General features: G+C 44.2%; 1 protein-coding gene across 3 annotated transcripts in view; it reads left to right on the forward strand.

Annotated features, from left to right (window-relative positions):
• The window catches only part of LOC126987747 (neurotrimin-like), a 51,903-nt gene that overhangs the window by 21,080 nt on the left and 5,713 nt on the right, over positions 1-25,110 (forward strand). For all 3 annotated transcript variants that reach the window (XR_007741139.1, XM_050845038.1, XM_050845037.1), the window contains exons 4-7: positions 13,200-13,318; positions 19,257-19,464; positions 20,509-20,667; positions 24,263-24,568. Coding sequence is in view for 2 of the 3 variants with exons in the window: in XM_050845038.1 (XP_050700995.1) it covers positions 13,200-13,318; positions 19,257-19,464; positions 20,509-20,667; positions 24,263-24,568 (792 nt within the window). In the remaining variant the exon portion in view is untranslated. The remainder of the gene's footprint in view (positions 1-13,199; positions 13,319-19,256; positions 19,465-20,508; positions 20,668-24,262; positions 24,569-25,110) is intronic.

The following is a 25,110-nucleotide window of genomic DNA, read 5'->3' on the forward strand; positions in this document are numbered from 1 at the left end:
GGCAGAGTGCGGAGGAGGAGAACACAAAGAAACACAAAGAAAGAACAAACAACAGCAGACCTGATGGTCTTTAAGAGGCTGTTTGTGACAAGCTACACTAACTATCTAATCAAAGGCAGAAGATGAAGGACAGTAAAGGCGAATGCTCCTCCCCACGCCCCCTCCCTCCAGCCAAAGCTGGCAGGAAAGGAAAAAGAACCATGCAGCATGGAAAAACTGCATGGAAATTATGTAGGAAAGAGGAAAAAACTACCATTACTGCTACACTAACCGGGCGATAAAAGCGGACAAGGACACCAGTATTCCAAAGAACTTAACGTTATTACGACAATGAGTAATATCTTAGTTGCTAGTTGGATTCAAAATACTTGTCTAATCTATTCTAGAAGGCCGTAACTGTTGTACTATCAACGACATCACAGGGTAGAGAGTTCCAAACATTAACAACTCGATTGAAGAAGTGTTCAGCTTCGTGCGACGAGAATCTTTTACCACTTATCTTGAAGTTGTTATTTCTTCTTGTTCTATTTGATCGATCAATTGTAAAGTAATCTTCCGCATTAATATCACTGAATCCTTTAAACATTTTAAACTCTTCTGTTAGATCGCCTCGCATTCTTCGTTTTGATAGGCTGAATAAATTTACTTCTTTAAGCCTTTGTTCATAAGATAAAGTTCTCAATCTAGGAATCATTTTTGTTACTCTCCGTTGAACCCGTTCAAACTTTGCCACGTCTTTTCTGTAGTAGTAGTAGTAGGAGGAGGAGGAGGAGGAAAGGAAAGATATGCTTACAGAAAATGGATCGAGACATATTATGCGATAAGAAAAGAGAGAGAGAGAGAGAGAGAGAGAGAGAGAGAGAATAAAGAAAGAGAGAAAGAAAGAGATGCATCACAACAACCAATAGAAGCAAAATGAAAGAAATAAAAGAGAAAGTGAAGGAGGAGAAGGAAGAGAGGAACCACAAATTAGGAAGGGCATTTAAAGAAGAAGGATAAAGGATGAGAAAGGAGCGGGAGATAGGAACAGGACGAGGAGTGATAAGAAGGAACCGACGAAGAAGGCAGAGGAGGAGGAGGAGGAGGAAGAAGAGGAAGAAGAGGAGGAGGGAGAGACGGAAAGATGTAAGAGAAAAACAAAAGAAAGGAGAGGAAAAGGAAATAAGGCATAGAAGTTGAACAAGGAGAAAGTGTTGAAGGAAGAAGAAGAAGAGGAGGAGGAGGAACAGAAGGAGGAAGAAGAAGAGGAGGGAGGAGGAAGAAAAATATATTGTATAAGTTGTCCAAGAGAGTGTGGGAGGCAGAAGAGGAAGAAGAAAAAGAAGAAGATGAAGAAGAAGAAGAAGAAGGAGGAGGAAGAACAGACAGAAGGGGACGATATATATAATGAAGAGGAGAATGAAGAGGAGGAGGAGGAGGGGATAGGAGAAGAAGAAGAGGAGGAGGAGGTGAAGGCCAGGAGGTGGAGGAGGGAAGAGAGGAGATAAAACGGAGGAGAAGTACAAGGAAGCGTGGAGGAGGAGGAGGAGGAGGAGGAGAAGAAGAAGAAGAAGAAGACGAACACGAGGAGGAGGAAGTAGAGGCTCAGAAGATAAAATGTAGAAACTGTACAAGAAGGAAGAGGAAGAGGAGGAGAAGGAGGAGGAGGAGGAGGGAGATGTATTGGGAGGAGACGAAGGAGAAGCAGTAGAAGGAGGAGGAGGAGGAGGAGGAGAAGGAGGAGTAGGAGCGGGTATTGGAGCTCTCTACATCTTCCTATAAACTCTTCCTAACTCGCCCACTTGGCACATCGCGGACTCATGCACAGACCAACGCAGACAGACCGGCGCCACACTACCCCCCCCCCCCCCGCGCCACACCCGACAGCCACACCCCTCGACACCCACACCCAGACAGCCATACCACACCCCATCCACCCATACCACTTTTAATCAGTCCACAGTAAGTACCTCATCTCCGCCACATCACATAGCCACACTACTTAGCCACATCCCTCCCCCAGCCACACTCCATCCACCGCACCACCCCCATCCACCCCTAATGCCTCCTAACCTATTCACAGTAGCCGCCCTATCTCTTAGCCACACCTTTTAGCCACATCCCCGAAGACCACACCCCTCACTCTGCCACACCTTTCCCATCCTTACCACATCCCATCCGCCCCCAATACTTCCAAACCAGTCCACACAAGGCACCCCCTAGCCACATCCCTACAGCCACATCACTTACCAACACCCTTCTGGACACACTACGAAGCCACACCTATTTGTTTTTTTTCCTCCATACCCAAAGCCACACTCTTTCAGCAGCATCGTTTAGTCACATCCCTTGAATAATATCATAGCCACACTCCCATAGCAACAGTTCAGCCATATCACTTAGCCACCCTCCCTTACAGTCACACTTCTAACCCCCCTCACTTATACTCAGCCACACCTCCTCACTTAAACTTCCATATATACTCACCAACAGCCACATCCCCTCCCGCCACAGTACCTAAACTAAATACGAATACTCTCTCCACACCCTCTCCAGCATAGCCACACATTCAGCCACATCTTTTTTGGACAACCTTGTAGCCATATTCCTTGTGACTCACCTTCCTTACCACACCTCTTAGCCACACTAGCCGACACTTCCCTTACATCGACAGTCTTCTCGTGTCAGATCACCTTTAGTAGTGTGGTAGTGAAGACATCCCTGCCTCATTCTAGAAGTGATTAGCCAGATCTTTCTTTCCCACCCCCCTCCCCTCCCACCCCCTTCCCATGTGTCTAAGCGTGCCACATCTCATGACACACACACACACACACACACACACACACACACACACACACACACACACACACACACACACACACACCGCCTCCACCACATCTCAACCACACCTCGTTGCGTTCTCCTCGCGCTGTCATATTTCGCCACACCGTCGGCAAGTCCCGCCATACTCCTGTCCCACTCCAAGCCACACCACTGCACACACCCAGCCCCCCACACCCCGACCATATCACAGTCCATACACCCAGTCACCAGATGTCGCTGTGTGTGTGTTTTTATAGTAATACAGAGGAATACAACAGTGCATTTATGTCATTAATTATAAAGTAGTTGAAGTTCATTGGTTCTTAAACTGGGGGGCGTTAGAAATTTCCAAGGGGGGCATAAGTAATTTTCAAGGGGGGTGTAAGAAATTTTCAAGGGGGGTATAAGTAATTTCCAAGGGGGGTGTAAGTAATTTTCAAGGGGAGTGTAAGTAATTTTCAAGGGGGATGTAAGTAATTTTCAAGGGGGGTGTAAGAAATTTTCAAGGGGGGTGTAAGTAATTTCCAAGGGGGGTGTAAGTAATTTCAAAGGGGGTGTAAGTAATTTCAAAGGGGTGTGAATAATTTCAAGGGGTGTAAGCAATTTCAAGGGGTGTAAGTAATTTCAAGGGGTTGTAAGTAATTTCAAAGGGATGTAAGTAATTTCAAGGGGGTGTGAATAATTTGCAAGGGTGTAAGTAATTTCAAGGGGTGTAAGTAATTTCCTAGGGGGATGTGAGTAATTTTCAAGGGGGGTGTGAGTAATTTTCAAGGGGGGTGTAAGTAATTACAAAGGGGGTGTAAGTAATTTTCAAGGGGCGTGTAAGTAATTTCCAAGGGGTGTAGGTAATTTCAAGGGGGTGTAAGTAATTTCAAGGGGTGTAAGTAGGTTCAAAGGGGGTGTAAGTAATTTTCAAGGGGCGTGTAAGTAATTTCAAAGGGGTGTAGTAATTTCAAGGGGTGTAAGTAATTTCAAGGGGTGAGTAATTTTCAAGGGGGTGTAGGTAATTTCAAGGGGTGTAAGAAAATTTCAACGGGGGTGTAAGTAATTTTCAAGGGGGGTGTAAGTAATTTCCAAGAGGGGTGTAAGTAATTTCAAGGGGTGTAAGTAATTTCAAGGGGTGTAAGTAATTTCAAGGGGTGAGTAATTTTCAAGGGGTGTAGGTAATTTCAAGGGGTGTAAGTAATTTCAAGGGGGTGTAAGTAATTTCAAGGGGTGTAAGTAATTTCAAGGGGTAAGTAATTTCAAGGGGGTGAAGTAATTTTCAAGGGGTGTAAGTAATTTCAAGGTGGGTGTAAGTAATTTCAAGGGATGTAAGTAATTTCCAAGGGGGGGTGAGTAATTTTCAAGGGGGTGTAAGTAATTTCCAAAGGGGATGTAAGTAATTTCCAAGGGGGGTGTAAGTAATTTCCAAGGGGGGGGTGAGTAATTTTCAAGGGGGGTGTAAGTAATTTTCAAGGGGGGTGTAAGTAATTTCCAAGGGGGGTGTAAGTAATTTTCAAGGGGGGTGTAAGTAATTTCCAAGGGGGGTGTAAGTAATTTCCAAGGGGGGTGTAAGTAGTTTCAAAGGGGGTGTAAGTAATTTTCAAGGGGCGTGTAAGTAATTTCCAAGGGGGGTGTAAGTAATTTCAAAGGGGGTGTAAGTAACTACCTACATACAAACGCACACATACATACATACATATCTACCTACTAACTTACCCACCTACCCACATACTTATCTATCTATGTATCTATCTATCTATCTATCTATCTACCTTCCTACTGTTCTTCCCATCACTATAAATATATAAAAAAAATCCAGCCCACGACCAATTTTACGCCCGTGATATTTTTCTCCCTCGCTTTCTGATGCAATAAAATGATGCTGCGACTTTTTTTTTCTGTTTATTTATTTATTTGTTTATTTCCGCGTCTGTTGCTGTCTCCTCTCCTCTGTCTCATCAACCACGCAGATCATGTTTTCCACCCCTGGCCGACGAGAGAGAGAGAGAGAGAGAGAGAGAGAGAGAGAGAGAGAGAGAGAAGAGAAGAGAAGAGAAGTGAAGTGAAGTGAAGTGAAGTGAAGTGAAGTGAAGTGAAGTGAAGTGAAGTGAAGTGAAGTGAAGTGAAGTGAAGTGAAGTGAAGTGAAGTGAAGTGAAGTGAAGTGAAGTGAAGTGAAGTGAAGTGAGAGAGAGAGAGAGAGAGAGAGAGAGAGATGCTTCATGAATTATCTCTCCCCCATTTTTGTCCTTTGGTGTCCTGTTGAAGTCATTTTTTTTTTCTTTGGCTGTGGTGAGAGGGAGTGGGTAGGGAGGGGGGATGGGGGGGGGGAGTGGTGGTGGTGGTTGTGGTGGTGGTGGTGGTGGTGGTGTCTTTCTGGTATTGTTATTTTTTTTTTTCGCTATAATGTGTTTTTGTTGTTGCTGTTTGTTGTTGTTGTTGTTGTTGTCCCTCTGTCTCTGCCTGTTTGTTTGTTTGTTTGTTTCTCCGTTAATTAAATATCTATAAAAAAACGTATTCATATATATAATCTACAAATAGTACATCACCATACGATTTGTAGTCTTATAATTACTTCGGTTATTATTATTATTATTATTATTATTATTATTATTATTATTATTATTATTATTATTATTATTATTATTATTATTATTATTATTATTATCATTATTATCACGCTTCCTCATCTTTCTCCTTTTCCTTCCCCTTTTTATTCGCTGCTCCTGTTTATTTTTTCTTCTTTATTTTTATTTCCTTCTTTTTCTCGCTCCTCCAACTCCTCTTGCTCCTCTTCCTCTTCATTTTCTGCTTCGCTTCTTATTATTTTTCATGTTCTCACTCCTCCTCCTCCTCCTCCACTACTTCTTTTTCTCCTTTGTTTCTTCTTTTTCCTCCTCCTCCTCCACTACTTCTTTTTCTCGTTTGTTTCTTCTTTTTCCTCCTCCTCCTCCTCCTCCTCCTCCTCCTCCTCCTGCCTCTCTCAAGGTCTTAATCTATGGAACAACGACTCTGTAAAAGAAAGCTTATGAAACCTCTCTCTCTCTCTCTCTCTCTCTCTCTCTCTCTCTCTCTCACGGATGGGCTTAAAGCGATATAATGAAGGAGAGAGAGAGAGAGAGAGAGAGAGAGAGAGAGAGAGAGAGAGAGAGAGAGAGAGACCACACACACAGATTCTATGGTCCAGACTACTTGTAAATCTAACAGACAGAGAGAGAGAGAGAGAGAGAGAGAGAGAGAGAGAGCAGACTGTCTCCCTTCTTCCCTCCTTCGCTCCCTCATACCTACCCTTTTCTTCCCTTCCCTTTCCGCCCTTACCCCTTACACCCCCCTCCCCTCCCCATCCCTACGCTCCTTACTCTCCCTCCTCTCCCCCTCCCCTTCCCTCACCCCTTAAACCACCCTTCCCTCCTCTTCTCGTCCCTCACACTTCCTCCCTCCCCTCCCCCTTCCCCTTCCCCCTTCCTCTCACTCCTTACACTCCAGTCCCCTTCCTTCCCCCCTCTTCTCACCCCTTCCCTTACGCCTTCCCTCTCCCCTCCCCCTTCACCCCGCACCTCTCCACCCCCCCCTCCCCCCACTCTTGGCGCTCTGCCTCACCAGCCTGGCAGCCCGAGGACCCTTCTTCTGGTCCTTCCACACGAGGCGCCTTGGAGGTCAATGGGGCATTAACCTACAACATTATGACGCTGTTTTATGACGCCGGAGTAACGAAGTAATGGGGGTGGTGGTGGTGGTGGTGGTGAGTGTTTCATGATATCGGAGTGATGAAGTAATTGATTATATATTTCTGTTATTAGTTCATTCGTATTAATATAAGACAGAGAACTTCTTACGCCATGGAATTTTCTGCAACTTTTCTATGTTTATATAATTATTACCTCAGTTTTTATTGCTTGCTTGCTTGTGTGTGTGTGTGTGTGTGTGTGTGTGTGTGTGTGTGTGTGTGTGTGTTACTTAAGGGAAGGAGTTGCCGTGCGTGCATAATGGTTGTATGTGAATCAACTTGAGTGTCCCTTTGTCTGTCTGTCTGTTTGTGCGTTTGTATGTATGTGTGTGTGCATATTTTCTTTCTCACTCCCTGTTTGTCGTTGATGTAAATGTATGACAACGAGGAGACGTTATGTATATCGCACACACACACACACACACACACACACACACACACACACACACATACACACAATGATTTCTTGTTTATCCTCTGGCCTCGCTCTTGTTATAATCAAACACACACACACACACACACACACACACACACACACACACACACAATGGTTTCTTGTTCATCTTTTGGCCTCGCTCTAGTCACAATGAAGCTGATTTCTTGTCCTAGTCTCTCTCTCTCTCTCTCTCTCTCTCTCTCTCTCTCTCTTCACGGTAACTCTAGTGTCAAAATACAGACGGATAAACTCATTCTTAGTTCGTAAATCTTGTCTCGCACTGCAGACCTACACAACTTTCTCTCTCTCTCTCTCTCTCTCTCTCTCTCTCTCTCTCTCTCTCTCTCTCTCTCTGGCTCGTTCGCTCCCTGGTTCGTTCTCTCTCTCTCTCTCTCTCTCTCTCTCTCTCTCTCTCTCTCTCTTGTTTGTTGACACTTCCGCCAGCTGACTAAAGAGTTGTCAGCTGGGACCGTCTCAAGCTTCGTCCTGCTACAAATTGCGCAGCTCTTCTTCCTCCTCCTCCTCCTCCTCCTCCTCCTCCTCTCTCTTTTTATTCTTTTTTATCTTCCTCCTTCTCTTCGTTTTCATTTTAGTCTTCATCGTTATTCTCTTCTTCCTCCTCCTTTACCTCCTTCTCCTTTTCCTCCTCTTCTTCCTCCTTTTCCTCCTCCCATTTCTTTCTTCTCTTCAACTTCCTCTTCCTTGTTTATTTTTTTGTTCTTCGTCTGTCTCTATTACTTACTCTTTCTTCTTCTTCTTCTTCTTCGTCTTCGTCTTTTGCTCCTTCTTCTTTTTCTTCTTCGTTTTCGTCTTTGTTTTCTTTTTCTTCTTCTTCTTCTTCTTCGTCTTTTGCTTCTTCCTCTTCTTCATTTACTTCTTTTCCACCTTACTTCTTCTTTTAGTTCTCCTCCTCCTCCTCCTCCTCCTCCAAAAGGTTATTCATAAGCTCTGAAGGGAAGGTTTCCATAATAAGCCTTGTGCTTGTGATTCATGTCTGTGCTTGTTATCTCTCTCTCTCTCTCTCTCTCTCTCTCTCTCTCTCTCTCTCTCTCTCTCTCTCTCTCTCATTTTCTTTTATTTTCTTTCTCTTATCCGCGTAATGGCTGTTTAGTTGTTTTTTCTTATGTTGGAATGTATGCGTTTTTGTTTATTTGTTTGTTACTTGTACACACCAAAAAAAAGATAAATAAAATAAATAAAAAGTGATGTAAATAATTAACGTTATTTAAGAAACACACATAATTAACACTCATCAGTTCATCAACACGGGAATGTTTTTATTTTTATTTTTTTTAAGCCAAAGCAGTTAGTCTATTTTATTCTCCTACCTGGTTGTCGCTTGTTTAATTAATATTCATGTAATTATTCATCATGGCCTCTGTATTGATTATGAAGGATCTCCACTGTTACGCAATATTATAAAATGAATAGCATGGATCGCCTTCTCTCTTAGCTATCTCTTTATCTCTTTGTATTTGTGTGTGGGGGGGGGGGGAGTAGAGGAAGGGGAAGGAGAAGGGAAAGAGGGAGAGGAAGGGGAAGAAAGGGGAGAAAGTAGAAGGGGACAAAAAAGTAATATGTGAAACTTTGTGAAACTGCCTTCTTTGCACAGGACTTATTTTTTTGTTTTTGTTTTTGTTTTGTTTTCCCTGAAGCTTCTACCGTTACTGTATAAAAGAATAATAAATAAGTTTGCCGTTTTCAGACATATATAAATCGAGTCTCATACCAAGCCAAGAATAACCGACTAGAGTTTCATATCCGTTGAGGTCACGTGTGTTTGTGTGTGTGTGTGTGTGTGTTGGGATACACCTCTCAGATGGTAAGGCTTAAGCATAAAACAGAGAGAGAGAGAGAGAGAGAGAGAGAGAGAGAGAGAGAGAGAGATGTTCCACACTATAAATTAGACTGTTTTCCCTTACTAAATGTCTAGGATTCTCTCTCTCTCTCTCTCTCTCTCTCTCTCTCTCTCTCTCTCTCTCTCTCTCTCTCTCTGTTTTCTTCACTCCCTCCATTCTTTATTCCTTTTATCCCCTTCTATCATCCGTCCCCCTCTTCCCCTTTCCTCCCTTCATGTCTCCCTCTATCCTTCTTATTCCTCCCTTCCTCTTCCCTTCCTCTGTTCTTGTCTCTCTCCCTCCCTCCTTCCCTCCTTTCCTGTCTCTCCATCCGTCCTTCCCTTCTCCCTACTTCCTTTCTGTCTCCCTCTCTCTTCCCTTTCCCTTCCTCCCTCCTCTCCTCAATCCCCCCCTCCTTCCCTTCGTCCTTCCCTTCCCGCATCACGAACTTATGGATGGATCAGATTCCTTTGTCATTGTGTTAGGCAAATCGTCGGGGTGCGAAGGGGGACCAAACCAAATTCACCAACGTTCGAAGTTACCCCCCATAACCTCCTCTTCTTTTTCCTCTTCCGCCTTTTCTCATTTTTCCTCTTCCTCTTTCTCCCTTTCTGCGTCTTCCTTATTCGTCCTCTGCTTCGCTAACCTCTTTTTCCTTCCTCTTCCCACAACCCTCCTTCTTCTTCCTCTTCCTCCTTCTCTGCTTTTCCTCTTCCTCTTCCTCCCTTTCTGCATCTTCCTTATTCGTCCTCTGCTTCGCTAACCTCTTTTTCCTCTTCCTTCCAACAACCTCCTCTTCTTCTTCCTCTTCCGCCTTCTCTGCTTTTTCCTCTTCCTCTTCCTCCCTTTCTGCGTCTTCCTTATTCGTCCTCTGCTTCGCTAACCTCTTTTTCCTCTTCCTTCCCACAACCTCCTCTTCTTCTTCCTCTTCCGCCTTCTCTGCTTTTTCCTCTTCCTCTTCCTCCCATTCTGCGTCTTCCTTATTCGTCCTCTGCTTCGCTAACCTCTTTTTCCTTTTCCTTCCCACAGCCTCCTCTTCTTCTTCCTCTTCCGCCTTCTCTGTTTTTTCCTCTTCCTCTTCCTCCCTTTCTGCATCTTCCTTATTCGTCCTCTGCTTCGCTAACCTTTTTTTCCTCTTCCTTCCCACAACCTCCTTTTTTTCTTCCTCTTCCTCCTTCTCTGCTTTTTCCTCTTCCTCTTCCTCCCTTTCTGCGTCTTCCTTATTCGTCCTCTGCTTCGCTAACCTCTTTTTCCTCTTCCTTCCTCCAGTTCCTCTTCTTCCTCTTCTTCCCTTTCTTTCTCTTCCTCTTCCTCCTCTTCTTTGTTTACGTGCTCGTCTTCTGCCTCTTATTTCTCCTTATTTTGTTGCTATTGTTAATCTTTTCTTCTTTTTCTTCTTCTTTTTCTTTCCTTCATTTTTCTATTAGGTTCCCTCCTCATAATTCATCTTTTTGTTTCATTTACTACTACTTTTTGTTATTATTCTCCTTATCATCATCATTGTCAGTTTTATCATCATTATCATCATCATCATTATATCATGTTTACAAATCGCAGGGATACTTCGCTTCTCTTAACAATAACTACGATCTCATACATTCACGTACATCAAGCGCTTCAGTCTAGTCAGCAGTTAATTTTCGTAAGTTCCTGAAGAATAGATTATAGGGATGAAGGCGCCTCCGTGCCAGCCAGTACATATATATAGACTTTCTGTGGCCTGTTCTTCCGTGTTTCCATGCTCGCTCCTAACGTGATTGATTCCTTTTTCCTCCTCCGCCGCCATCACTTCCTCGCGTACTCACTTTCCTTTCCTTTTCTTCTTCTTTTTTCCTTTTTTTAACATCCTCTTGCACCCAAACTGCTTCCTACTTCTTGTCAGTTTCCCTTTCTCCCATCACACACACACACACACACACACACGCGCACACACACACGTGATGGATGAGCCCAACAGAAAACGGAATGGAGGAGAAAAGCAAGACGCCGCGGGGTAACTTAACTAACTTCGACGTGAACGGAAAAGAAATGGATAAGGAAAAAGACTTATGGAGAGAGAGAGAGAGAGAGAGAGAGATGAGAATAGTGATAGTTGTGATTAAGAAGTATGTGAAACACACACACACACACACACACACACACACACACACACACACACACACACACACACACATAACGTTCGAAAACAAAACAATTACTTACTTTTCTTTTCTTTCATACATACATACATACATTCATACATACATACATATATACATACATACATACAGTACTAAACACGATAGCCAATAAAATCAATGAAGAAATAAATAAATAAACAAAATTGGGCGATATACAAAATGACACACGCGAATCTTTTTTTGTTTTGTTTTTTGTTTTTTTTAATTCATTTACGACTGATGCATAAAAGTTGCTCTGAAAGGTAAAATTAAATTGTTTTCTCTGATATAATATTGACGCGATTTCGTTATTTCTGGCATATTTTCAGGTGGTTTATTCCCCCCTCCCCTCCCTCCCGACCCCCTCGTCTCTCTCTCTCTCTCTCTCTCTCTCTCTCTCTCTCTCTCTCTCTCTCTCTCTCTCTCTCGCCATCTATTTATCTCCCTATTTATATATCAACCTATTCGTTTTCTATCAATCTATCTATCATTCTTTTCCACAGTCATAAATATTTCAACAAACTTTACATTTTTTCTTCATCTAACTCTACATTCCGAGTGCTCGTCTTCTCCTTATCGTGTTCAAGAATGCACGTAGAAGAGGGCAATATGCTTAGTTTTTATCCCATTTAGTTATTTATACAAAGATCATACCGTTTCCCATCTGTTCTACCGCACGTTTCACTCACATCCTTTGATCCTTTTGCTCCTCTCCGTCAACCACCTGCAGCTAGGATGGAGGAGTCAGTTCGTTCGCTATTCCCTGTCACTTCAGTCTGCATCCTTTGGTCCTTCGCTCGAGGCAGTGCGAGCGAGAAAGTAAAAATCTGACTCCATCTGCTGTCTCTTCAATTCACTTTCGCAGATTATTTGTTGTCTTATTTATTGACTATTCAAATGTATATTCACCGATTTATTTTGTCATCTATAGTCGTAGGAACACGTCAGATAACAAGCTCGAGTCCTTTGGTCCTTCGCTTGAGACTGTACGAGTAAGGAAGTAAAAATATGACTCCATCTGCTGTCTCTTCAATTCATTTCCACAGATTCTTTGTTGTCTTATTAGTTAAGAGTGAACTATTCAAATGTATTTTCACCGATTTATTTTGCCATCTATAGTCGTAGGCTAAGTCTATATATACCAAGTCAAGTCACTCTGCTTCAAAACAAAAAAGGGGGCGGTTTGGGGGCGGAGCAGCGGGATGACGTCACATGAAGGTAAAAGAAAATACTCGTCAGTTCAGGGGTGACTAAAGTTGCGGCCGTGTGTGCACTGATGAAAAAAATATGCCTTTTTATTGTGCTATTGCGTGACTGTAATTCCAATGCCTACAAACGGCAGTGTGGGGTGTGAGGGAGAGCATGTTGAAGTGATTGATTTAAATTAGTCCGCCTTTCTTCGTTTTCTCTAAATCCCTGTTTCTACATTCTCTAGTTTGGCTCCAAGCAGTGTCACGCATAAACCACGCCTCTGCCGTGTCTCCTCCCACAAACCTGCGTATGACTTGACTTGGTGTATATAGACTTCGGTCGTAGGAACACGTCAGATAACTAGCTCGAGAAATTCAACTGTTAACCCTTGTCCTCCCTTGTCTCAGTATGGCGCCGTGTGTCTGAAGCAAACGACGGCATAAAACAGCTGCACACGACTTTCTACTCGTGTTCATCCCTTATGCAAGAGTTTATCAGCATCTTCACTCTTTCCCTTTCCCCGGTAAACTCTGGAACAGCCGTCCTCTGTCTGTATTTTCTGCTTCTTACGACTTAGAAGCTTTCAAGAGGGGAGTGACAAGACACCTCCCCATGCGAATTCTTACCCTCTTTCGGCTACTCTAATAATCTTTTTTTTCTTTTTTATCTTCTCTTTTTTTCTGTCACTCTATTTTTGTCACTTTTTCTGTCGCTTTTTTTGTTTTTTTGTTTTTCGTTTTCTTTTTCTTTCTTCTTTTCCTTATTTTACTTTTATTCCTCTCATTTTTTTCCTTTTTTCCTTTTCTTCCTTATTTTCCTTTTTTTCCATTTTCTATTTAACTGTTTGTAGGAGCAGCAATATCGGCCATTATTTTTTTTCTCTCTGTTAAGCTGTCTCCTTTCCTGTAAATAAAAAACAAAATAAAAATAAGTGTTCCGATGCATTGATACTAACCGAATACCAAGTCCTCCCACGTAACCCTGAATGAATCCACGTAATCCTGTAACCCGTGTAACCCTGTAACCCGCGCCCCAGTCTGACCTGTTCCTTATCCCCCTCCAGGCAGCAGCGATGACATTGGTCTGCTCCCGAGGTTCCTGAAGGACGTCCCTAACATCACGGTGACGGTGGGACGCGATGCCCTCCTGCCCTGCACCGTGGAGCAGCTCAGGGGCTTCAAGGTGGGTAGCCTACTTCGCGGGGACCAGAGCCCGAGATATAGGGCCAGTTTCACAGTTCCTCGTGATGGGTTAGTAAGCTCCCAAACTAATACCAGAGCCTTCGAAATTTCCTTGTATAGTGTCTGGTGTTTATATTTAAGTTCACAAATTTGATGAAACTATACAGGAAAAGTCTTGTGTATTTAGTGTGGCATCGAAGACCTCCCCATTTTGGATTGTATGGGATTCGATAGTTTGGTTCGGGATGTTACGAAGACACTGTGTTGGACTGTGAAACCGGCTCATAATTTGGAAACGCTTTATGGCTAGATCTTACGTTAACATTTACAGTATACGGACATAACCTACCCATAGCAACACCCACAACCTCCACGAAAGCCTCATCAAATGTGTGTTAGCCCAGAAATAATTAAGAATACGACCCTGGGATATTATCGTAAATAGCCTCGTCTTCCTCAGTCAGGCATCATCTCTGTGAAGTATTAATTGGGTTCTTCTGGGCGTGAGTGTCTCAAGAAAGGACAATCAATATACTGGTACGAGACATCCATCAAAGAACTCTTGTCAGGACGGTGCTGCTTCAAGATACTCCGTGCAATATTATATCTTATTAGTTACCTTCAAGCTCAGTCATTAAGGCGATAATTAGATGCCACGTAGCTTGTTTTCGTCCAGCCCGAGTAAGCAAGCTAACAACCGCAGGACAAAAACAACGCCATGAAAATATTAATCTCGTGAAAAGAGCGGTGCCAAAGGGAGCAGTTGACGGCTCTCTAACCCTCAAACAGTAAACCTTAGGGCCACATTTTTAAACATTTCGGCGCCCAATCACACACATTTCACATGGCTTTCGTAGGGGTTATGAGCCTTTCCAGGGGGTAGTTTAATGTCCCTGGTGATAGTTTGACCCTTTTTCTAAACCCCGAACCCCAATAAACAATCTCTAGAATCCGATTGATCTTGTTTTCGTCCTTTGCAAATAGTTGATGTGGGTGTTGGTAGCGTTTAAGAATACCGCCCTTACAAGTCGGTATTCTTAGATCCTCCCGCTTCTCATATCAACTACTTCCAAAGGCCAAAAATGGGACCAATCGGGTTCTGAGGAGTGGTTTCTTTGATTCACGGTACAGAGGAAGAGTTAAACTAGCACCAGGGTCATGCAACTACCCCTGAAAATGCTCACAACTCCTCCGAAAGCCTTGCCAAATATGTGAGTTTGGGGGCAGAAATTTTTAAGAAAACCGCCCTTAGACCAATTGCATCTGATTACACAAACAATAGCTAATACTCATCATGACGTTGAGGTTGGTATTCCTAAATTCTTCCCCCCTCACATCAGCTACTTCTAAAGGCCGAAAAGGAGAGTAATATGGTTTTCATGAGGGCTTTTTTCACGTTCATGGTACAAAAAAGGGTCAAGCTACCACCAGAATCATGAAACTACTACTCATGGATATGCCCACAATGCCTACGAAAGCGTTGCCAAATATGTGAGTGTTTGGGCGCCGATGTATTTTAAGAATATGACCTTTAGTAAATCTTAGCATGGAACCCCTTTATAGCGTCTCAATACAAACAATACAAGCATTTCATTCGATACAACAGCTAATAACCTTTCTGGCATTAACTCGACCATGGAACAAACTCCCCTCTGTAGCTTCTCTCAAGCCCCCAAAGAGCAAAGCAGCGATTGTGTTCCCCTGGCCGATGTGTTTCCGCGGGAGCCACCAAGATGAAGCGAGACATGGACCCGAGATTTTCCTTAACCCGTCCGCTGCGATTGGCTCGGATTAGGCATTCAGTTGTAGCCTAGTCCAACACAGCCCCATGTCTTTCTCTGCCTCTATGGTATTGGTGTGCTGGATATCCCCTCCCAAGGTGCAGGACTTTACATTTTTCTTCATTGAATTGTAGCAGCCACTTTTTGTTCCACTCTTGTAGCTTGGTGAGGTCTTACTGAAGGAAATCCGCAGTCAAGAGGTTACGGCACACCATTAGGAGCTTTGCCTTTCAGCGGCCAGGCACGGAAGAGTCGATACACGATAACTCGGCCTTTCACTCTGCTCCTTCCCCTCCTTCGTCTCCTCCTCCTATCCATTAGTCTCCCTCCCCCTCCTTCCCCTCTCTATTCATCCTCTCTCAACCCCTCCCTACGCTCTTTCTCCCCCTCTCTCCCTCTCCTCTTATCCATTCCTTTCTTACCTCTAGCCCCTCCTTCCTTCCCTCTTCTCTCCACCCCTTTCTTCCCCTACCTTCCGATCTGTCTCCTCTCCCCTCTCTCCTCTCTCCTTCCCCTCTTCTCCTCTCCTCCCCATCTGACCCTCCCAATCTGTCTCCTCACCTTCTCTTCTCCTTCCCCTCTCCTCTCCCTTCTCTTCCCCTTTCCTCTCTCTCCCCCGTCTGACCCTTAATATATTTCCTCTCCTCTCCTTTCCCCCTCTCGCTCACTCCAAATGATTCCTTCCTTCTTGTCTCCTCCTCCTCTCCATCCTTCTCCACCTGTACTCCCCCTCCTCCTCCTCCTTCTCCTTCTCTTCCTCCTCCTCCTCCCCCCCATCGTCTGGCTCAGTGCCCGAAGAAGCAAACAATCGGGTTTTACTTCGATGACGGATGTTGCGTCATAATTCTGCCCCTTCGGATTTTGTTTTTTATTCTTTTTTTTTTTTTTTGCTTTTTCTTAAGGTGCGTCTTCCCAAGTGAACGAGGGATGTCAGTAAGCTAACTACGGACAACGCCTCCTCCTCCTCCTCCTCCTCCTCCTCCTCCTCCTCCTGACTGATGTTATTTACTGTAATGGCTTTTCTTAGTGTGTTCCTTGTTTTGTGTGTCTGTCAGAGAATGGTTGTTGTTGTATTAGTAGTATAGAAGTAACAGTAATAATAGTTGTTGCAATAGTAGTAGGGTTTTTTTTTCGCCTATGGTGCCGGTAGACTTGCTTAGTGAGGCCTGGTGGTTGGCCTCAGCCCGTTATGGCGCAGACAAGTGTTTTATAGTGACGCCATCTTGCTTGACTTCTGCTGCCACCCCGGAGCTCGTCGTTGAACCTCTTTTTGAGAGAATCTAGAATCCGGGTTGATAGGTGGTCTTCGGGACAGCATATGGCACGGTCTAGATCTAGATTTGGACCGTGGCATGTGGGTACTCTTCGGCCACTCGGGGTAGTGGTAGTAGTAGTAGTAGTAAAATAGTGGTTGTTGTAGTAGTAGTAGCTGAAGGTGCATCACTACCACCACCACCACCACCAGCACCTACATCATCATCATCATCGTCATCAGCAGTAGCAGCAGCAGCATTAGGTCGTTTCCTTGGTCGCGATGTCTCCCGGTTCCTCCCGCCATGAAGGAGACAAACCCCGTCCATCCGCCAGCCAGCTTACCAGACCGTCGGACTCAGGGCGGTATTCTTAGACGCTACCAACACCCACATCAACTCTTTGCAAAGGACGAAAACGTGATCAATCGGATTCTTGAGATTGTTTATTGGGGTTCGGGGCTTAGAAAAAGGGTCAAACTATCACCAGGGACATTAAACTACCCCCTGGAAAGGCTCATAACCCCTACGTAAGCCTTGTGAAATGTGTGTGCTTGGGCGCCGAAATGTCTAAGAATGTGGCATTTATCAGTTTCAGAGCCACAACTGTTATACGCACACAAATAGCGATATCCACTCTAAATAAGCGTTCCAGTTGTTAATTATTGATGTTTTTTTTTTTTTGTAACTGAGTCAGAAACCGGAAAATACAATGTGCCCAAAACGGTAATCTGATAACGTTCCCGCACCCTAAGTCTATATATACCAAGTCAAGTCACTGCTTCAAAACTGCCACCGGTACGCGCAGGAGGCGGTTTTGGGGCGGAGCAGCGGGATGACGTCACTTGGAGCCAAAAAAAAAAATACCTGCCAGTTCAGGGGTGACTAAAGTTGGGGCCGTATGTGCACTCTGGATGTGCATTCTCGCCTTCTTTCACAGCGCGTTCAGGCAAGCCACTGACGAATAAATATGTATTTTTTTGTGCTATTGCGTGACTGTAATTTCAATGACTACACTAGGCGGTGTGGGGTGTGAGGGAGGGCATGTTAAAGTGATTGATTTAAATTAGTACGCCTTTCCTCGTTTTCTCTAAATCCCTGTTTCTACATTCTCTAGTTTGGCTCCAAGCAGTGTCACGCATAAACCACGCCTCTGCCGTGTCTCCTCCCACAAACCTGCGTATGACTTGACTTGGTGTATATAGACTTAGCCCGCACACTTCAACGACTTTGTTCTGGCTTCGTCGCGGCGTCTTTTTGTGTCTTTGCCGTTGTCTTTCCCCTGCTTATGTACCCTGCTTATATACCCTGCTTATGTACCCTGTTGATGTACCCTGCTGATGTACCCTAGAGCTAGCAAAAGCCATGCCATGCACCGAGATCCTTATTTAGCTACTCTGTTTCCTGCTATCTGTGTTTTTGTTCCCTTTATTTCTTCTGCTCGCCGCTGCGTACCCTACAGCGAGGACAGGAAATGTAGTGCCTGATATGCTGATTTTAAGGTATTGTATTAAAATTCCGTCTCTGGATTTTTTTTTCTCTGTTTTTTTACTGTTCTATTTGTTTTACTTGTTCTTTTTGTTCTATTTTTGTTATTTTTACTGATATATCTGTTCTTTTATCATGGTCTTCGTTGGCTCAGTTTGATAATAGTGTTCCTTTGTGAAGACTTTGCAGTATCAACGTATAGCTAACTACAGTTTAATGATAATGTTCCTTCGTGAAGCATTTGCAGTATCAACGTATAGTTAACCACAGTTTAATAATAATGTTCCTTTGTGAAAATTTTGCAGTATCAACGTATAGCCAACCACAGCGAGTTTTTTTCTCTCTGTCTCCCAGTCTTTCTCTTTGTCTGCGTTAGTAATTCTATCAATACCTTTTTTTTCTCTGAACGTTTAGTCCCAACGTATATAGCCGATCAGAGCGAGCGATTGTTTTCTGCCACTCTGTCTGTCTCTTTGGTCTATATTTGTAATTCTACCAATATCCTTTTTTTTAAGTGGGGAGGGAGTCTTATAGTCTTAACGAATAGCATATCAGCGAGCGTTTTCTCTCTCTCTCTCTCTCTCTCTCTCTCTCTCTCTCTCTCTCTCTCTCTCTCTCTCTCTCTCTCTCTCTCCTAGTCTGCCTCTGTCTTTATTTGTCAATGTACCAATATCGGCGTGGCAGTAAGGTGGACACATGACTCAAGCACTTCTATTGTAATGCTCGTTATGATTATCCGTAATGAACACCACGGATATTTTCACTGTGTTATTGCAGTTTCTCTAATCGTTATAATTAGTTGTTTTTTCTATTCTTACCCAAGATATCGTTCTTACCCATTACGTTGTTTTCATGTGTCCTCGTAGATGGCGTTCGTGTAAGGTGAACAAAAAGACTCGTTACCATCAACTCCATTTGTTTCCATGACTCCAACATTACTTTTATTATTCTCGGTATAATCCACCTTCTTTTCTATTCCTGCCCCTCCCTCACCTTGTTTTCCTTTTACATGACTCGAGACTCCAACACTACTTTCATTCTTCCCCTTTCCATCTGTGAAACCAAATTGTCGAGGCCGGTGTGGCGTTTCTCCCGCGGGTCAATTTCTCCCCTCTGCTCTGCCACACAGTCCCAACACCTATTTTTTCCTCTCATACGTTACCTATAGCTTACATATGAGAGGAAAAGATAGGTGTTGGGACTGTGGCAGAGCAGAGGGGAGGAAAGGACCCGCGGAAACCTACGCGAAACCTACCTCGACATTTTTTTTTATAGCTTCTGTTCCTGCTCCTCCCTCACTCTGCTTCTCCCGCGGTGGACACGATACTCCAACATTATTGTTTTTCTTCCCGTTTCTATCCCGCTCCTTTTCTTTTCTATTCCTGCCGCTCCCTCACCTTGTTTTCCTGATTCCCTCTAGGTGGCGTGGGTGCAGGTGGACACACAGACGATCCTCACCATCCACAAGCAGGTGATCACGAGGAACCCGCGGATCGCGCTGCTGCACAACGACCATCGCTCGTGGCACCTGGAGCTCAAGAACGTGAAGGAGTCCGACCGTGGCTGGTACATGTGTCAAGTGAATACCGACCCCATGAGGTTCAAACAGGGATACGTGGACGTTGTGGGTGAGTGTGGGCTACCTCTTTGTTTGTGTGTGTTTGTGTTGAGTCCTTATTTATAGGTTTTGTGTGTTGAATAATGCGTGCTGTCTCTATGTTCATTTGTCTGTTTCTCTGTGTATCTGAAGGAAGGAAGGAAGGAGGGAGAGAGGGAGGGAGGAAAAGAGGGAAGGAGGGAGAAATAAACTGACTTGCTTGCATAAGATTCGTACGTGTGCTGTCTGTCTGTCTGTGTATTTGTGCTTGTCTCTGTGTCTGTGTGTCTGTTTGTCTGTCTATCTGCAAATGTGTATCTATTCTTTCGTGTGCTGTCTGTCTGTCTGTGTATCTGTCCTTGTCTGTGTGTCTGTTTGTCTGTCTATCTGCAAATGTGTATCTATTCTTTCGTGTGCTGTCTGTGTGTCCGTCTGTTTGTATGGTATGGTATGGGCGCGGTATGGGTGAGCCTCATTCTCCCCAGATGAGACTCGTCCATAATTTTGTTGGTGGGAATTTAAAGGTGGATGCTGTGTGTTTAATCCGTCCGCTGCGATTGGCACGGATTTGTCCCTCACTGGTAGCCTGGTATCATAAACTCCCACGTCTTTCTCTAACTCTGTGGTGGATAGTGGAGTGTTTCCCATATGGTATTGGTATGGTGGAATTCCCCTCCAGGTGCATGACTTTACATTTTTCTTCATTGAATTGTAGCAGCCACTTTTTGTTCCATTCCTGTTGCTTGGTGATGTCTTTTTGTAGGAAATCCGCAGTTAAGCGGTTAAACCATTTCTTATTGGTGTTGTGTGTTGAATCATTCCTTTATCGGTGGTGTGTTGGTATGGATGTGACGCCTCATTCTCTCTAGATAAGACTCGTCCATGATTTTGTTATTGGGAGAGTCTAAAAGTGGATGGTGTGTGTTTATATCATGCATTCTTTATCTGTGTTGTGTGTTTATATCATCTCATTCTCTCCAGATAAGTTTTCCTCCTTACCAGTTCCTTCCTCTCGTCTTCTTTCCCCACCTGTCTAACTAGCACACCTTTCTCCCCTGCCTCCCCGCCTCGCCAGTGCCCCCGGACATCATCGACAAGGACTCCTCTGGGGACATCACGGTGAGGGAGGGCCAGGACGTGACGCTGACGTGCCGTGCCGAGGGCCACCCCCCGCCTAACATCACGTGGCGGCGGGAGGACAACAAGGACATCATCCTCCACAACAACCAGAGAGGTGTGTGGACGGGAAGAAGAAACAGTGACACGTGTAATTGCTGGGTTATTGAGAGCCTTAGTCTATATATACCAAGTCAAGTCACTGCTTCAAAACTGCGACCGGTACGCGCAGGAGGCGGTTTTGGGGCGGAGCAGCGGGATGACGTCACTTGGAGCCAAAAAAGATAAATACCCGCCAGTTCAGGGATGATTAAAGTTGGGGCCGTATGTGTACTCTGGATGTGCATTCTCGCCTTCTTTCACAGCGCGTTCAGGCAAGCCACTGACGAAAAAATATGTCTTTTTATTGTGCTATTGCGTGACTGTAATTTCAATGCCTACAAACGACGGTGTGGGGTGTGAGGGAGGGGATGTTGAAGTGATTGATTTAAATTAGTCCACCTTTCCTCGTTTTCTCTAAATCCCTGTTTCTACATTCTCTAGTTTGGCTCCAAGCAGTGTCATGCATAAACCACGCCTCGGTCGTGTCTCCTCTCACAAACCTGCGTTTGACTTGACTTGATGTATATAGACTTAGGAGAGAGCGAGGAAGCAACATGGGATAAACGGGGGATTAGAAAAGGGAAAGGAGATATGGGAGCACATAAGTTGGAGTACATTAGTTGATCGGTTAAGCAGAAAGGGAGACAGCCGGAGAGGTGGATGTACACGAAGAAGAAAAGATAATAATAATAGTTCCTGGGTCACTGAAAGAGCGGAGAAGCAACGTGAGGGAAGATACACGAATGTGGGATAGAATAACCAAGAATAATAGACCAAGTAATGTAAGAAGAAAAGATAATAGGGAGAATATTTGAGAGAGAGAGAGAGAGAGAGAGAGAGAGAGAGAGAGAGAGAGAGAGAGAGAGAGAGAGAGAGAGAGAGAGAGAGAGAGAGAGAGAGAGAGAGAGAGAGAGAGAGAGAGAGAGAGAGAAATGGACGTGTGGAAAAGAGACTGGTTTTCCCTCTCACTCTTCCTCCTCCTCCTCCTCCTCCCCTGCCTCACCTCCCACCTCCCCCTTCCACTGCATCATTCACTCCTCTGACTGATTGATTAGTGGCCGGGAATATGTGGTCTGCTGGCTGCCCTCGTTGCTCTTACTGACACAGACACACAGACAGACAGACAGACACAGACAGAGAGCACAAATACGAAAGGATACACAGATGAACAGACAAATGAATAGACAGACAGCGTGTATTGACGGAGACAGACAGCACACGTAACATGAAAACGGATTCACATTTACAGATAGACAGACAGACGGACAGAGAACCAGAGAGACAGACAGACAGAAAGCTTACATACGAACCAATGCAAATTTACATATTGACAGACAGACAGGTACACACTAACAGACAGACAGACAGCACACGTACGAACAGATACACACACAAACAGACAGACAGCACCAAGAGACAAACAGACAGACAGACAGACCAATAATAAACAAATCATAATTGCCTTTTTTTTCGCTCTTTTTCTTTTTTCATTCTCTTCTTTTGGTATTTGAGTTTGACGTTCGTGCGGGAAAGAAAGAAAAAAAAATGTGCTCGAATCAGGGAAATGTTGGAATAGAGAAATGTGAGAAAAGAAAGAAAAAACGATACATTGAGCTTGAGTTTATTGGTGGGGGGAAGGATGATGAGGAAATAGCGGGGTTGACTGTTTTGCTTTTTGTTTTGTTTTGTTTTTACAGTAAAGAAAACCGTTTTATCTCTTTGCTTCGATCTTCCTCCCACTCTCTTCTCTTGCGTTCTTCTATTGTGTTCTTATGTTCTATCGTTCTTGTCTGTTGTGTTCTTGTGTTCTATTGTTCTATTGTGTCCTTGTCTATTGTGTTCTCGTGTTATATCGTTCCATTGTGGTTTTCTCTTGTGTTCTTCTATTGTGTTCTTATGTTCTATCGTTCTTGTTCGTTGTGTTCTCGTGTTCTATTGTGTTCCTGTGTTCTATCGTTCTATTGTGTTCTTGTCTATTTTGTTCTCGTGTTCTATCGTTCTATTGTGGTTTTCTCTTGTGTTCTTATGTTCTATCGTTCTTGTCTGTTGTGTTCTCGTGTTCTATTGTTCTGTTGTGTTTCTGTGTTCTATTGTGTTCTTGTCTATTTTGTTCTCTTGTCCTATCGTTCTATTGTGGTCTTCTCTTGTGTTCTTCTATCTTGTGTTCATATTCGGGAGGATGAAAGATAATAAGGAAATAGCGGGATTGAATTATCTTTTTATTTACAGGATAGGAAGCCGTATTATATATTTGATTATTTCTCCCCACTCTCTTCTCTTGTCTAACCCCCATCTCTCTCCTTGCTGCCGCCCCGCCTACCCCGTTCCTTCCCCACTGCCTCCCCGCCCCGCCTCCCCCGTTCCTTCCCCACCGTTCCTTCCCCACTGCCTCCCCGCCTCCCCCGTTCCTTCTCCACTGCCTCCCCGCCCCGCCTCCCCCGTTCCTTCCCCACCGTTCCTTCCCCACTGCCTCCCCGCCTCCCCCGTTAATTCCTTCCCCAGTGCCTCCCCGCCTCGCCAGTTCCTTATTTTAACCTTCATTACGGGAAAGGAAAGAGCTCAAAGGCAAAAACAAAACAAAAAGAAATAACCAAAAAAAAACCCGCTAAGCACTTCTTTAAAAGATAATAATGGACTCTCCCTGCTACTGATGTGACTGTTATATATATACTTTTTTTCTTCTTTTTTATCATGTCGTTCTATTGTTTTTTTCCTTGTCACTGCTTACCCCTTCACGACCCCGTCTCTCACAGGAGGTCTTACGTCTCATGTGTGTGTGTGTGTGTGTGTGTGTAGGGGGGGAGGGAGGAGTTGAGGCACATACCCCCAATTTTCAATCCCATCCTCATTCATTTACTCGTCATTTGCTTAATTAATTTTCATGGGCTTCATCTTCGTATATTTATTGTCAATGTTCTCTTTTGCTTTACTTTCGTCATCTTTTTTTTCCAGCGTCCTCTCTTTCCTCATTTTCCTCAGCATCATCTTCATCACTTTCGCCAACGTCCTTCTTTCCCTCACTTTCATTTTCGTATTCTTAAACGTATCAGTCTCCCATTAAGACAATTTCGCAAGGCCACAGAAAAGACTGATTAGGTTTTCATGGGTAACTTTTCCGTTCATGGCGCAGAAGTCGTGTATAACTATCACTTGGTCTGTCTGTCTGTTTGTCTATGCGTGCGGTCTATCTGTTTATCTGTCTGTTTGTTTGTGTATCTGTTCGTACATGTGCTGTCTGTCTGTTAGTGCGTATCTCTGACTGTCTGTGTGTCTGTCTGTCCGTCCACGAAAATCCCAGCGGGAAGTTATACGAGAGGCTTCTCAAACAGGCGTACAAAGCCGCCGATACGTTTAAGAATGCGGACTTTAATTTTCACCTTTTGTGTGTGTGTTGGGGGAGGAGTCAACGTCAGCCTTTACATCATATCATATCATATCATATCATCAAGAGAAGATGGCGCCACTATAAACACCTACCAGCGCCAATACGGGCTAGCCAATACCACCCAAGCCCCTCAAGCAAGTTTACCGGGCTATAGGCGTAGACGTATAAGAAAAAAAAAATCATTATCACTCATTTAATACCCATCTTCCCCTCTCACACCCAACAGGCCGTACTACAGGAAGACCATACCAAGGGACACCCGACTCACAGCCCTCCCTCTACGGCCTCACCAACAACAACAACCACAGCGAGGACAGGAACGCTCCACCGGGACACGAAGAAGACGAGAACGAGGCGAGAGGCGGCCACCACAGAGGCTGGACGCACGGGCTGGGGAACAAGGCGAAGACGGTGGAGGGGGGCACGTTGCTACTGAAGAAGGTGTCACGGCTACAGATGGGGTCCTACCTGTGTATTGCCTCCAACGGTGTCCCGCCCTCCATCAGCAAGCGTGCTCATCTGAAGGTTCAGTGTGAGTGTTGCTATAGGGAAGGGGATGGAGAGTGTGAAAGAGTAAAGGGAAGAAAGAGCGAGGGAAAGAGTGAGGTAAAGGGAGGAGAGAGAGGAAGGGAAAGTGAAATTAAGGAGTAGAAGAGTAAAGGGAAGGAAAGGGAGGAAAAGGTGTAGAGAAATAAAAGGGAGGAGGAAGAGGGGGTGAAATAAACGGAATTGAAAAGTAAAGGGAAGGAAAAGAGCGTAGGAAAGTTAAGCAGAGGGAATAGGAGTAGAGAAATAAAAGGAGGGGAGAGAGAGAGAGAGAGAGAGTGTGTGTTAGGGTGAGTGAGTTGCTAGCGATCACAATAAGAAAATAACATTAATAATAACAAAATAATAATAATGGGAATGATATACTACAAAAAGAAAGAGAGAGAGAGAGTGTGTGTGCGTTATGGTGAGTGAGTTGCCAGCGATCACAATAAGAAAATAACATTAATAATAACAAAATAATAATAATGGGAATGATATACTACAAAAAGAAAGGGAGAGAGAGAGAGAGAGAGAGAGAGAGAGAGA

This window comes from Eriocheir sinensis, chromosome 66 (assembly GCF_024679095.1).
Source record: "Eriocheir sinensis breed Jianghai 21 chromosome 66, ASM2467909v1, whole genome shotgun sequence".
Classification (NCBI taxonomy): Eukaryota; Metazoa; Arthropoda; class Malacostraca; order Decapoda; family Varunidae; genus Eriocheir; species Eriocheir sinensis.